The sequence below is a fragment of the Centrocercus urophasianus genome, unplaced genomic scaffold, assembly GCF_019232065.1.
Source record: "Centrocercus urophasianus isolate 14NV4802_14NV808 unplaced genomic scaffold, USGS_Curo_1.0 seq_32, whole genome shotgun sequence".
Taxonomy (NCBI): domain Eukaryota; kingdom Metazoa; phylum Chordata; class Aves; order Galliformes; family Phasianidae; genus Centrocercus; species Centrocercus urophasianus.
This window is the reverse complement of record NW_024884889.1, coordinates 4,881,512-4,896,542: the sequence shown is the minus strand read 5'-3', so window position 1 is coordinate 4,896,542 and position 15,031 is coordinate 4,881,512. Positions and strand designations below refer to the sequence as shown.

Sequence of the window (15,031 nt, the reverse complement as noted above, 5' to 3'; positions counted from 1 at the left end):
TTTTTTTTTTTTTTTTTTTTTTTTAACTTTTTTTTATTTTAATGTGAGCAAATAATGTGTTTTGTGAAGTGGTGGAAACTTGGGGTTGTGAAAGAGTTCTAAATGTGCTCAGGAAGCTGGCATCCCAAAGATGCTCAGATTTTCGTTTTAAAAGAAGTTTACAAAAACGCAGGTAGTGCACAGAAACTGAGCAAAGTGCCTTTGGGAAGCTTTGTAAATGTCCCCTTCTAACCTTCCATGCTGTTAGTCTGATTGTTTTGGCCCTAAGGCAATATTTTTAAATTCCTTACATTCTCCTGTATTCCAGCTTTTAATTTCAACACCTCTGTGGGCGACAGTTTCTCATTCTTATAGTAAACAACCTTGTATTTATTTCTTGACATCAGACAAGAAAAAAATGTTGAATTATCTTCTGTGTATGCTAGAAACATTTGAGGCAGAGGAAGCAAAAAAATCTTTCTCAAACCAACCCTGTTACTTTGAATTGCCAATGGTAGTTTACTCAAGAGAAGATATGAAAGTTCTTCCAGTAAGAGAGATGCAACCTTTCTGCAAAGTGCAGGGTTTTTCTGATCCTGTCTAGCGAAGTTCTGCTCAAAGCTGCCACGAGCTAAGTTAGCTGGTAAAGACCTTGCAAGAGTTGGGCAGCCAAAGGGCTGTAGCAGTGCATGCAACTCCAAGCTGTTAAGCGACTGAAACCTGAAAGTCAACATGCTTTCCTTTGAGCAGTGTTCTGATACATCTAGTACTGGGATTGGTGTCAAGAATTAGGTTAGAACAGAAAGAAATTACAGTGTTCTGTGGCACTTAGCAGAGAAGCTTTGAAGGTCTGCTTTAACTTGATTGTTGAATTAAGTAATAGTAAAAATAGTGTCTAGTTTCTTCATTAATCTAATATTTTTCCTGTCTGATTTGTTCAGCTTCTCCAAAAGTATAAGAACTATGTTGATGTGATTGTACCTCTTATATTGCATCCTATTTTTTTTCTGAAGTAAGTTTGCTTCAGAGTTGTGATGTAGGGCGCTGCTAATTTTCACAAAAGTGATGGATTTCAGGGGTAACCTGGCTAGCTATTTATTTTGAAAAGCTACTTTTACTGAAATGAAGAACTGTACTGAGTTTTGAGTAACCATCTTTAGATATGGCGTTTCAAAACAATTGTAAATCTTTTTACTTTATTAAATCAAATGTGAGGTTGTTTTATAACTATACTGAGAAGAATGACAGCTAGTACAGCTATCTCATGAGCTAGTAGAAATGAATGTAGCTGTCAACACTAGCATTGCCTGCTTCCCAAATCTAATCAACTGTCATTAGGAAAAAAAGTGATCTGTCTGATACTTTCTCATGATGTTCAGCAATAGTAATTCACATCATGTGAATACCAAAGATTGCTTTTAATGGATACTGCAGCATGCTGACAGCCTGGTAGAACCTCCTGACGTAGAATTATCTCACGTTTTTATCATTTATACTGCTGTTAGTACACAAGCTGTCTAACTAGAAAACACTTCGACCTCTGCAGTCTTCCAAAACAGTTGTGGTGTTATAAGTGTGTAAAATATATTCCATTATTAATGTAGTGCTGGATGCAGGTTGATAATGCTTCACTGAGGCCTTTCTTTGAACAAATTTGACTTCGTTTCTGTCATTCCTTGAATAAGGGGAAAAAAAAAAAAGAGCTTTTAGGATTCTTCTTGGACAGTAGAAACGCTTTGTGTCCTAGAACTCAAAAAGAAATGGGGAGATTTAGTTGAAAATGTTAAATCTCTGGTGTTGTGTTTTCTGTTAATCCAGCTGTCGGATAGGATGATTTTGTGGTTAGGACTGAGCAGTAAGCAAGGCAGGAAAGGAAAATTGAAAGATCTGAGGCAAGATAAAGAAGCAACTAGAAAATTGAAAGGAACAATACTCTCACTGAAAAGCATTTTTTTTCAGTAGGTGTCAGAAAATGAAATCTTGGGTATACCTGCATTTGCTGGAGAACATACATGCAAAGAATTTGCTCGACCCAAACCTGCCTTCAGAACAAGCTGACTGTATGTTTGCTGTAGCATGTTAACACCTTTCTTACTTTTATTGATGACTGAGTATGTCTTACAATACTAGTTCTCAAGGCAAAAAGTAAATATATATGTTGCACCAGTAAAAGTACCTCTATAACACTAAAATTATTGTACTTTCTATTGCTGTGTAATTGGTGATTTTCAGTAATCGATTCCTCATCTTGTGTTGGATATTTATGTGACTTAGATTGGTTTAGGAACTCGATGGAAAAGCAAGTAAAAACATAGAGGAAGATAATGTTTCTGCCTTTACCTGTAATAAAATCACAAGTAACTGTTGATAATTAAAGATCCTCTTACAATAGGACCCAAATGCATATTGCAATGGAAAGGCAGCAGTTATATAGGGAATCTGGGCATAGAAACTGCTGCTGAATTGTAAGAGCAGGCTGTCTTTTTTGGAGGTATACAGTGCTTTGGTTTTGTACCTAGACAGTTCCAGAAAGCTTTTTTGTCTGTCCAGTGCTCTGTAAAAAGAAGACAGCCTGCTCCCTTGAAGACACTCAGTGTCTGGGAATGTGGGATAGCTGAAAGCTCTATACGTAGTGTAGGTAAGTTCACCTGGTTCAGAGGAATTCCTGAGCCAAACTGCAGCCTGGCAGCAGGAGGAATCCATCCTAGATGACCAGCCGTGCTGCAGCAGAGGCTGGTGAGGAGAACTGCCCTTGGAAAACGCTCTTCTTGTGGGGCAGGAGTAGGAGGTCATTCTTGTGCTCCTTCAGCTTTTGCCGGTTCTCCAAGTGAAAGAAGTTACACAATGAACTCTGTTTTATGCCAGTCTAAGCATATTTACGTTTGGGCTTCTGCCACAGAAACTTCTTGTTGAAAGGAAATCGGATCTCGTGTTCCCATGGCATAAGTTTCTCTTGGCTTAAGCGCATGAAAAATACATACAGTTGCATACTGTCTGTTAAGAAGGTGAAAGCAAGTTAGAAATAAGGTGACTGAAGAGAAAGTGCAAATCCATAGGGAATTGCAAGGAATTTCTGTCGGTTTCTAAGGCTAAGTATCTGGATGGGAAGAAATACGAGGAAGCTTAAGAAATCCTAGCCTCATACAAATAAATATGTATGCACTTCTTGATACTCTTGTTGGGCCGCTTGTTTTGATGTCACCACATTGCTTCTGTAAAGGAATCTCGCAAGTGAAAAATTACATGTATCTGTGTCTGAGCTAAATCTAACTTTAAACTGTTTATATGCAAGCATTTTTAATTCCACGAAGATGACTAAGGGAATAATTCTAAGAAACCTGTTTTGCACAGTGTCTTTCTGGGCTTCAACTTTTAATTTCTGAGAATGTTTTTGTCTGTACTTTGGTTGCTTTCTCAAACAGCTCCGGGGTAAATGGCAGCTGTAAACCTCAGGGTAGCCTGTAAAGTTTTTCTTCCAAAGCCTTCCTTTCAAGTGTAGCCAAGCGAAAGGCAGGGAGCGAGCTGGAAAGTCTGGCTCAGCGTTATCGCTGCGGCCGGCTATCCTGGTGAGCAGGCGGAGGGGAGGCCGAGCAGCGAGGCAGTGTGGCTGGGGGCTGTGTCCTGAGCATGTGTCCCTGTGTGCAACACGTCCCTCCTGTTTCATCCTTTTCATCCTGCTTCATCTATTGCAGAAGGCAGTTTCTGTCTTTCTCTTTCGGATTGCTTCAGCGTTGGTGTGTTTGAAGCTTCGTTCATGCGGGACTTTGTGATAAACTGTCTAAGCGCAATGCTGAGTTTACTTTGACGTAATTTATTCCACTGGCACTCCTATTCTGGCTTTGTTTGTGTATCCAAAAAGGGTTTTTTTTTTTCTAAGCAGTGGTAAAAGTTCTTTCCTAACACAGGCAGACAGGTGACTTTATCATGGGACAACTCCAGTTATTCTCCTCAGTGCAAGATAGAGACTGTCTTCTTGTAGCCATGACTGCTGGGTGCCCTCTTTCTGCCAAGTAGTTCTTGGGATCATAATCTGTGAAGTGCAGCAGGTTTTTTTGTTAGCTTGTTTGCCTTACTGGGGAAGGAAACGGATGAGCAGACAGTGCTTCCTTTGTTAAACAGAGGCATGCTGCTTCTGTGGCCATGAATTTCCCCTTCAACCATTTAGAGCGCACAAATTCTCTAGTTGATATCTTTGTCTTTTTCCCTATCTGGACTCATACAGAGTGTGCTGTTACTGCTTATAATGTGTCTCAGTGCTGTTAAGTGTGATCACGAAAGCATGTATTGTTTTCATCAGTCTGAAGATCTCCAGATTTTTGTCAACAATTACATGAATACTGATAGTATAAAGGATTTAGTGCCCGTTCTAGCTGCAGTAGAGTAAATTGTGGCTTGCCTTATTCCTGTATAAATCAAGTTCATCCGTGCATCTGTTTGTGTATGTATATATGAGGATCCTTCGACTTCGATATAGAAAGAAAACTGTTTAGTAAATTTACAAATAAATTATACCTTTAAAATAACATCATTATTGCGATTGTGAAGTCATGCACAGGACTTGAGAGAGACCAACGAAACTGGATTCCACGGAAAGATAAAATTTCAAGTGGTAAATATGAAATAAATTATCCATGCTCTGCCTCCTGTCTAATTACCCAGACTCTGAGTGGTAATTCCTTCTGAGAATTTCCTTGCATTGTGTTCCTCTTGAGATTGCAATTGCACATGCAGTGTGCTGGTAGAGCAGAAACATACCACGGTGTAGACCTTTCTGGGTAATATTGCCAGCACTGAATTTCATTACAATTTGTCTTTTCTGTTAAACCTTCAATGCAGTTCCTTAAAGAAAAAAAAATATTGTGCTGTAGTTGACTATAAATGCTATCTTTTGCTTGGAAAAACTGTTTTGGTAATGCAAGTTACTGCTGCTTACATTAGTAAAGGGTTGCACCCTCTTCTGAATATTCTTAATTACAGAAGAAAGTTTTGAAAGAAGTATCTCTAGTGGTACAGTTTTATGGTTTACTCTGTGAGGAGGGATTTCAGTATTGTTTTGTAATTCTCACTTACATTCAAGAGCAGCACCGGTTACCTACAGTTTTCAGATATTATGGAGGAATTGGAAGAAAAACCAAGGATACTCACTTTAAACTGATTTTTTCAGTAATTCTTTTCAGCTATGTTTGAGAAATAAATAAAAGCAGTTGTTCAGGATGAAAGCTCTCATCTTTAATGAAGTGAGATTTGTTTTTCAGGCTGGAAAACACCTCCCTTATATCCTCATCCTCATCATTAGTAAGTGAGCCAGACAGGCAGAAAACGTGCCTCTAAGGTCTCATAGCAGATTTGTTATTCTAATGCTGTGTTTTCTTGCAGAATTTTTGTCATCTCTCTCAAGTGGTCAGAATAGTTTCCAAAAGTGCTCCTTCCCCTCCCTCAGCCTTTTGTTTTTATATTGAACTGATAAAGCCTAGCGGTCTTCTATTATGCATAATTTTACTTTTCTATTTTCTGTGTTTACTTTTATTCATCATCCCTCAGAGAACATAATGTGAATTTTATGTAGCGATACTTCACTAATTCTACTGGTCTTTTCTTTTTTTGTCGTCTTTAGGGTGTACCTCAGTTACCATGTGCCAAAGCGTTGTACAACTATGAGGGAAAAGAACCTGGAGATCTTAAGTTCAGTAAAGGAGACATCATCATTTTGCGTCGACAGGTGGATGAAAATTGGTATCATGGAGAAGTCAATGGCGTCCATGGCTTTTTTCCTACCAACTTCGTTCAGATTATTAAACCTTTACCTCAACCTCCGCCTCAGTGCAAAGCACTTTATGACTTTGAAGTAAAAGACAAGGAAGCAGATAAGGACTGTTTGCCATTTGCAAAGGTAAGATGTGAATAAAATAAATATTTTCTTTGAGTGATTTCATTCGCTTTGAAAAGAAAGGATAAAATGTATGTAGTCTTGTCTGCATTTTTAAGGGATCTGTACAAATATGAAAAGGGCAGATAATTTTGTGGGTATTTTCTCTTATGTACATGAGTTTTGCCTGCCTTTTCTTTCTGAGTTGCATCCGATTTCTCTAAGGTTTTATTTTTGTAGATGGAACTTGTCATAATTGCAGGAGTTGCATTCTTAATCTCCAAGAAATAACCTATGAATTAGGTGTTCCATCTTCCAAAGAAATTCTTGATATTAATTTTCAGCTATACATTTTGTATGATTTTTGGGCTCTGGATACTAAATACAAAGCAGTGCTTAGCTTTGTCATTCTGTGATATCACTAATTGCCTTTTGGAAGATGTGACATTCTTAATTTGTTTCTGTTGTAATTGTCCGTCCCTTAAGGCTGTGTTTTAAGAGAAATCAGAGCTGTTCTGTTTTTTGCTTCTGATTCTTTATCAGGCTGCACAAAAACGTTTCAGGATCAAATGTGAGCTGATTGCATTTTCATCCTTGCCTACTGAAAACAGAAAGGATGGCTACAATTGTAAAAGCAAAAGGTTTTATCTCTTTCTGTGAAATGAGCGAAAGTACACGTGGTCAGGCTGTGGTTTTTACTACACAGAACTTAATGTTGAGAATAATTGTCGTGAGATTGCATATTTTGATTAAGTTGTTGGCAAACTGTATTTTTGATCCACACTCATGCTTGAGTTAGCGTCTTATGTTTCCACGTGCTGTAACTTAGCTGCAAAATAAATATGAATCTCAGTATAACTGTTTTTAATATGCACGTGATGCAGTTTTTGTATTGTGCTCAGAGCCATATCTAGAAATACAAGCTTGGGATATATCTGTGAGAAGTCATGCCACTTACCAGTGCTCCTGGATGTTTAAGTAGAAGAGCAACATCTATGGAACGTTGGATGATGAGATGTAAAAATAAATAAATGAAAACAGAAATCCTGTGGATGAATGCCAACATTTAAAAGGGATAGAGCACAACAAATTGAACATGCCTGGAAGTCTGGTATGAATGACAAACTAGGCAATTGAGGTTGGCTGTGGACGGTTTATCTCCATCAAAATAGGAAAAGGAACACCTGGAACTGACGTCAGCCCCAAGAATGGCATGCTTGTATTACAGAATGCTTTCTGTGAGATTCTAGCCCATGTAGGACCTTCTCTGATTACCTGTGCATTAAGGAGGGAGATTGAATTAGAATTTTAATTAGAGTTGGGAGACGTAATTGCTGCATGTTCCCACAGGATGATGTTCTGACTGTAATTCGCCGAGTGGATGAAAACTGGGCAGAAGGAATGCTAGCTGACAAGATAGGAATATTTCCAATCTCATACGTTGAGGTGAGTTGTGCTATCAATAAGGATGTGCCCACTGTGTACTTCGTCTTCTTCAAATGAACTACTTTATTGATAATTAATGAATAGCATTTCTAAAACAGTTGGTACTGTTGGTGATTCTAAAGTAACCTGAGATAGACTAGTCTAGATCTAAAGTTATTTATAAGGTCTGTGTGCTTAGCTTGGGAAAGTTCATGATTTCAGTAGTTGAATCAGTGATTTTTATGTAGTCATTTGATACTTGTTTTCATCAAGTAAAATCAGAATGAAAGTATTGGAGGCAGTCACTGTATTTTCTTATGAACACCGTGAATCAATCACAGACAACACTTAACCACAGAAGGAAAGCAATCGGCAAGTCAGAAAGTAGTAAGCTTTGCACTGTCCCTCTCAAACAAAATCAGCATAACTAGAAAGTTAAAGAATATAGGTTGCTGCTAAGCAAGTAAAGCATTGTATTTTACATCAGATAGACTGTTATGTAAAATTTTGTCTTCCTATATTTCTTGAAGTAGTGCTTGAGAGAGTCTCCCCAACATTTTAGGGTGTCACATATGAAAGCTGTTGTCTTCTGTGTAGAAGTAAGTCATTAAGAATAGCATCTACATCTGCAAGTCATTACTGAAATTGGCATCGCTGGTAGGTATGCTGAGAATATGTTAACGTAGACTTCTTGGGCCAAAGTGATTTTGTTTAAATAAATGAGGTAGATGGATGAGAGGAAGTGTGTTCACATTGTAGTTGGGATGAGAAATTTGTACTTTAGGTCGCAGGAGAAATGTGTAACCATATTAAGCATTCAGTCAGATGTTATTAATGCCATTCATGAGTGCCCTGCAGAGATGGGAACTTGCTTAAATAAAAAAAAAGCCAACAGAAACACATTGTTTTCAGATAACATGCAAAACTGTCTTTAAAAAAAGAAAGATGGGTGTATTCATGTTTGTAGGTTGGTTTAAGAATCGTACACCTGGGGATTGAGAACTTCAAATGACTTCAAAACAATATTTCTAATAATAAAACAGAAGAAAAACGTAAACATTTCAATTTGCTCAGTGCAGTTTAGTTTTCGGTTTAAGAAGATACCAGAAACTGATTTAACAAGTCCTTGCCCCTGGCTGTTCATTCTTAGCTCCTTGCGGTTAACTGTCCCTTCAGCTCCAGTCACTACAGCTTTTTCTGGTGCTTCTTTGAACTAAATCACTTAATTCAAGCAAGTTAGGGGGAAAAAAAGCATTCTCTAGGGCTGCCCTTTGGGCTACCTAGCTAACATTTCAGATCCCGTTGCTACGAAAGTCTGCAAAATGGAAATTTACTCTTGAGAACAGTTTATCTAAAAACAGTAGTCTGAAAAAATAGTTCACTTGAAATTTCTGGATAAATTCCATCAGCTAAGAGAATGTCTTAAACTGACCCTGTTAGATAAGTGAACAGATTTAAAATAGGCACGAGCACTTGTATACATACACTCAAATCCACCGTGTAATGATGGGAATCTAGATCAATATAAATTAATCACAGGACGATGGAAGTTGGAAGGAGCTGTTGGAGATCATTTGGTGCTGCTCAAGTAAGAGTGCCTTGGAGCACGTTACCCAGATGGCTGTTGAAAATTTCCAGGGAAGGAGATTCCACAAGCTGTCTGGGCACCCCGTTCTACTGTTCAGTCACCCATACAGGAAAGTTTTTCCTCACATTCCGTGGAACCCAAAGGGTTACTTCAGATCATGTAGATGTTTCTTATATATATATTTTTTTTCAGACTACACTGAGCTACTTGTATACCAATTACTACTTACTTAACTGAGTACTGCACTTGCTCTACTGAAGAGCAGTGAGATTATGTAAAAAAAAAAATATGTTTGAATTTTGGGATTTTTGTTTTACGAGATGATGTAACTGTTGTTCCTGAAAATATGCAAAGAGCTGATGGAACCAAGTAAATTGAACCATTCTTAGGTACCTTATATTTATTATATTTTGAAAACTAAATTTTTTACTTTTATTTTTTAATTATTTTGATGTTTTTCTTCAATACATTTCCTAGTCCTGTCATCATTACCTCGTTTTGTCATAATGACAACTGCATCTCTGCCTTGTGCATCAGAACGCTTTGTATTTTTATTTTTTGATCAGGCAGTAGCTGCTCTTACTGGAGGTCTTAATGGCTTCTGTCTCTAAGTTTTAGATGAGTATAATCTGTCCTGCTTATTCCTAAGAACTTAAAACATGCTTTGTGATGTCATGGAGAGTAGTGCTTTAGGTATCTTGAAATCCTTGAAAAACTCTCATTGACTGTGTTTGTGGTCAGCTTATTACCTGGAGGAGTATCCCTGATTTAATGGTTGCCTGTCTGTTCTATTCATTTATTTAAGTCAAACATATTAAGTCTGTGATAATAATAAAAGCTAAGACTGACGACATTTTGAGAGGTATTTTAGAAGTGTTTGCATTAAGAGAGCCATTTGTTAACTGATTTACAAAACATTGTTTTTATTTGTAGACACGTGACATTGTGAAATAATCACTTCTCTCTCCAAGTGTAAAATAAATTATGAAAACATTACAAAAAAAAGAACATTTAAGAAGGAGAAATGCTGAAACAGAATCCTGGAAGAAGCTGTCTGGCTGTATTAGAGTGAATCCTAGCTAACATTAAGTTACTAAACTTTCAATTGATGGAATTCCAACGTATTTGCTTTAAAAATAAATACAGTCCTGATAGAGTGTAAATTAATTAGAACATCAAATTTGATACTTTGGTATGGATGAACATTTAGTAAACAGACTCAGAATCGAAAAGCTATTGATATTATTGCAAGAAACCTTAAAAAAACAAAAGCTAGAAAAACACAAATATTCAGAATTGAAAAAAGACTGGAAAATAAATCATTGTTCAATCAATGTCAATAGAAAATAATGACAGCTCCTGTTTTCCCTAATTAATGTGAACAACTGGAAAACACCTCTTTATTAATCCATCTCCTCTAGTTTTATTTATAAGCAGTCTTTCAGAAATACAGAGAAGTATTGTTATCCGTATCTTGAATGCTCATGGTTGTAGATGATTTTAAGCTGCTGCATCCACCAACCAGTGCAACATTTTCAGAAATGGTAAAATAAGATTTTATGTACCTACTATGTCAGGGTTGGTTGGTTTTTTGTTTTGGTTTTCCAGCATACAAAATCTATGCAGGAAGTGGATATTGTATATTGTGCTTGAAACCAGGGATAGTTAGGTTTTAGTAGAAAATGATGGTCTCATTCACACTGTATTTGAATGTAGTAACCTCAGTGTTGTCATTCCAATAGCAATTGCCAAGTGGTGTAGTTTTAATCAATTTTCCTTACAGAAACTGCAGTGCAGAACTACTGAGTTAATTTCAGTACTTCACATGAACACAGCTCTGCTTCTGACTGTCAGCTGTTCAAGTTTTCTGAAATGATTCTTCTGCTGGTTTGAACAGAACGTATTCTGAAACCTTAATTACAAAGCTGAATTTAGATTTCTAAGCTATTACCTGTCGTCCAGGGGGATGTGTAACAAGAGTAATAATGTCAAATGAGGACAATATTTGTCTCTAGTTGCACTTACGCTTTCTTTGAAAATATATTTGTGGAAGTGAAATGCAGCCTAGGAATTTGTGTTTGACCAATAACAGTGTCGGTGATGGGAGGAAAACAGCTTTTTGATGCATGATAGCAGAGTGGAGTTTAGTAAGTAAAAGTTCTGGATGAAGAATAACGAGGGTAACAGAGAGCAGGTAGTGTTTTGACTTGAGTTCAGGAAATGATTATATTTGAATTCCATCTATGGACACCTGAATGAAAAAGAAATCATTTGTTAATTAAGTGCAGTGAAGCATAAGCAGAAGGCTGGCAGTAGCCGTTTGTGGTGGTCTGCTACATCATTTCTGCAGACAGCTGCCAGGAGGTGGAAGCCCAGAGCCCTGCAGGCCCACTGAACTGCTTGGAAGCCAGCTGACTGTGCTGTTACCATCTGGGGAGATGTTGTCTTTCTTGGGGTTTGGAGGAGAGGGGAATTGGGTTTCATGTGACCTGATGCAGCGATTATTTTATTAATTAAAAAATAAAAAATTATGTGAATGTGAAAGTCAAAGAAGTTTCAATTGAATTGTGTCTCCTCAGGAAAGCCTGCAAAAATACTGGGCAGTACTGCTGTCCTCAGGTTGTTTCCTTGGAAAGGCCAGCCATCCTTTCACAGCCATCATTAGGTTGCATGTTACCATCCTGTGCTTGTTTGTGCCTTTAGGAAAGCTCAGTATATTGCTCATATTTGGATCATTCCCATGAGCAGGCTTTAAATTTTCTCTGATAGGCTGTTTGCTTGATAGAAGAGCTGGATCCTATAGTCATTTTCAGTTTGAGGAGGTAAACAAACAGAATTAGCTGTAACTAATGTGCCTCAGGATGCTTCTGGCAGTGAGGCATTTCTGCTTTCATTCTGTTTTTTACTCACGGGAGATCCCTTAACTCTTCTGATTAGATAATTCATGTTTTAGAAATGTGTACTGCCTTTCTTTCTGTGATGTGCATTATTTGTGAACTAACTGTTAAATGACTGGTAGAGAACCGATTGGATAAGTTTGATTGTGGCCAGTGTTAGAAGACAAGGTGGATTCCACAACAGGTTCTTAGTAGTATGTGAAGAACTCAATTTTGAGTTGAAAAACAGAAAATGGCTACCAGTACAACATAGATGAAATTGTTAGTTTTGAAAAGCCTACCTATTCTTCCAGGTTGAAGAGGAAATAGCAGGAAAGTCTGTCTTTGGTCCTGTTTTGCTGTTTGTTTTGTATCCTTCAGCCTCCTATTGGTGTTCTGTGTTAATCGTTTTCACTAGTCTCCTGAAAGTGTTTGTATAATCTAAATTTTAATCAAAAACCAAAAAATTAGCCAAAGAAAAAGTAAAAATCCAAATGATGAGTTTGCAAATGAGTTGTAGAAAATCTGTATGGATGCTTTATATGCTACATAAATATGGTATAAAAATATTTTATTTATATGATTCATGTCCAGTGGGAGGAAAACCTAGTGTTTACAGTTCTTTTAGGAGTGTTTATTACTGTGACATTGTTCTCTACTATTCTGCCCTGTCTTTTCAGCTACGTTTTAAAGAACCAATAATAGGAACTTGCAGAAATGATTTCTGTGCTGACATCTTCATGTCATCTTTTTCAAATCTTCCTTTGTTTCCCTCTTCGTCTGTACTGTGTTGTGGGTCCTTTTTCCTCGTTAAGGCCTTTCAGTAACTTAATTTTTCCTGCCTTTATGACCTGACAGGTTTTTGTGTCAGTTCCTCATTGTTCAGTAATTCCCATTTTGATCCTTGTTTATTTCTTCCGTCTATGTGTGTAATTTCCTTCTAGATCTTGTCTTTGAAATACTATTTGAAAATCTTCTGGTTATTTAACAAATCTGTATGTATACGGGGTGTGTGTGTGTGTGTGTAGTTTACTGCTTGTTGTCAGAGCTCAGAAAGTGTTCAGAGTATAAGCTACTGATGTTTCTATGAGACACATTTCAGTGGATGTTGATATAAAATGATGAATAATGTGTAACTTGTGTAGTAAAGTTTTGATGGGACAAAATGCTTCAAAACTCCCTACGAGCATAGTTTGGTGTCTTAAGGCTTGTAAGGAGATGATTACAATAAATAGAAAAATAAAATACACAGAAAAACAAAGGTAGTGCTTCCACAGTTGCTAATTTTGTTCTTTCATCGTGGTGTTTTTGAGATGAGGTTTTTTCCTTTCTTCACAACGGGTTGAATTACCTGAGTAACGCTGTTCGTATTTAATGGGATGTATGAATTTGTTTGTTCAGAAGACTGGTGCTTGTTTACATCAGCTTATGAATAAATGAGAGTTTTGATGCTATTTTTTGTATTGGCTTTAAAATATTGATGAGATGAAATCAAGGTTTTGTGAGAAATTCATGTTTTTTTTTCCCCTTTCCGAGTAATCTGTTGTAACGAGCAAGTGTACAGGATTCCATGCTTTGTTATCAGAGAGGAAGGATTTGTTTGCATATTCTGTCATCTTGGTAGAACAAATCTGCAAATCGGGACTGTTCTTTTGGGGGAAGGGGAGGAGCCCCATTAGATAAACTTGAAAAAGAAGAACTGATTTCATGTTTTCACACAAATATGTTGTCTCAGCATCCTGTTCTGTGCTACTTGTTGTCAGGCAGTATAAGGATATAGGTGAATTTGCCCTACTATGTAATTAAATTTGTGCTTAGGAAGCCTGTTTTTCACTATTGCTACTGTTATAAGTGCATAAGTAGAAAGGGTTGCTAGGAGGAATGTCTTCAGGAACCTGCATGCAACGGTTTAGGTTGGTGTCATAAACAACAAAAAAGGCTTAAAATGGAACTGAGCTTTTAAATAATACAGGTGTTTATATTATAAGGTCAGAGGAGACTGTTGCGATTTAGTCTGACTTGCAGATAACACAAGCCATGAGTATTGCTGAATTAATCCAACTTTGGACCGGTTCACGTCTTCCTTTCTGTGCTGAGATCATACCTCCTGTTGGTAGTCTGCACCAATCCGAATCTAACCTTGCTAAGTTGGTAGTGAAAGACTCATCGATCTCTGTCGACTAATTTGTTGGTCAGTGTGGCACATCTTTGAGTTTTGAGTTGCATAGTTGTAATTTCACTGTAATATGACTAGTAAAATTCATGTGATTAATTAGTAAAATACAGAAATAGAATTTGGTTGTCAGAAGGTGATCTTTATTTAGAAAAATATACTAATATTTCACGTGTGAATATTTTCTTGTAGTTTAACACAGCAGCCAAGCAGCTGATAGAGTTGGATAAGCCCTCAGGTTCTGCTGTAGACTCCGGAGAAGGTACCTCTGGGGCAGCCCTCAACAATTCAGTCCAAAAGCACAGCGATACAAAGAAAAACACCAAAAAACGGCACTCTTTTACCTCCCTCACTATGTCCAACAAATCCTCACAGTCTTCTCAGAATCGCCACTCGATGGAAATTAGTCCTCCTGTCCTCATCAGCTCCAGCAACCCGACTGCAGCAGCACGCATAAGTGAGCTGACGGGACTTTCTTGTAGTGCCCCTTCTCAGGTAATTTACGTGAAATTAAGAGTAAATCATGCTTTATTTTTTAACTAACTGTAAAAGCTTTTCTTGCGTTGTTTATTCCCAAGTATTTCTTAAACGCAATCAATATTATGATGTCACAAAGCTCATCTTCAAAGTTGACGTTTTAAAGAAAAATATTCACGGTGGTCCTTAAGAAATGATTGCAGGTATTTTTGGTCTTCTGAGGTTTTTTTTTTTTTTTTTTTTTTTTTTTTTACTGCTCTTAATTTCTTAAGAATCACAGGTGGTTGTTAAATTTTAGAAGTGATGACTTAATTCATTTTCAACTAAATTGAATGTAATACTGGATATCAGTAAAGCATATGCAAGTGAAAGGTAAATTCAGTGTGAAAGTTGCATATGTTCCAGAAATGTTAATCTGGTGGTCAAAAGTAGTTATCTGGCTTAATTTATTTGTTACTCTCATGTTTTTTCAAAGCCTTTGCTTGCAAGCAACAGCAGTTGGTGAGCAGTTGTCTGCTTCACATAAAGAACACATTTTGAGGGTGGAGGTAGTAATGCTCAATATGTAGTTCAATGCATCTCTGAAATTTCTGAAATATCACATTTCTTCTTTTTAATAAGAAGTGTGATCTAGTACCTTTTGCATG

General features: G+C 37.2%; 1 protein-coding gene across 1 annotated transcript in view; it reads left to right on the top strand.

Moving 5' to 3' along the window:
• Positions 1-15,031, top strand: part of SH3RF1 (SH3 domain containing ring finger 1) — a 73,348-nt gene that overhangs the window by 36,586 nt on the left and 21,731 nt on the right. Inside the window, exons 3-5 of the mRNA XM_042829810.1 lie at positions 5,594-5,869; positions 7,196-7,291; positions 14,100-14,402. Coding sequence (XP_042685744.1) covers positions 5,594-5,869; positions 7,196-7,291; positions 14,100-14,402 — 675 coding nt within the window. The remainder of the gene's footprint in view (positions 1-5,593; positions 5,870-7,195; positions 7,292-14,099; positions 14,403-15,031) is intronic.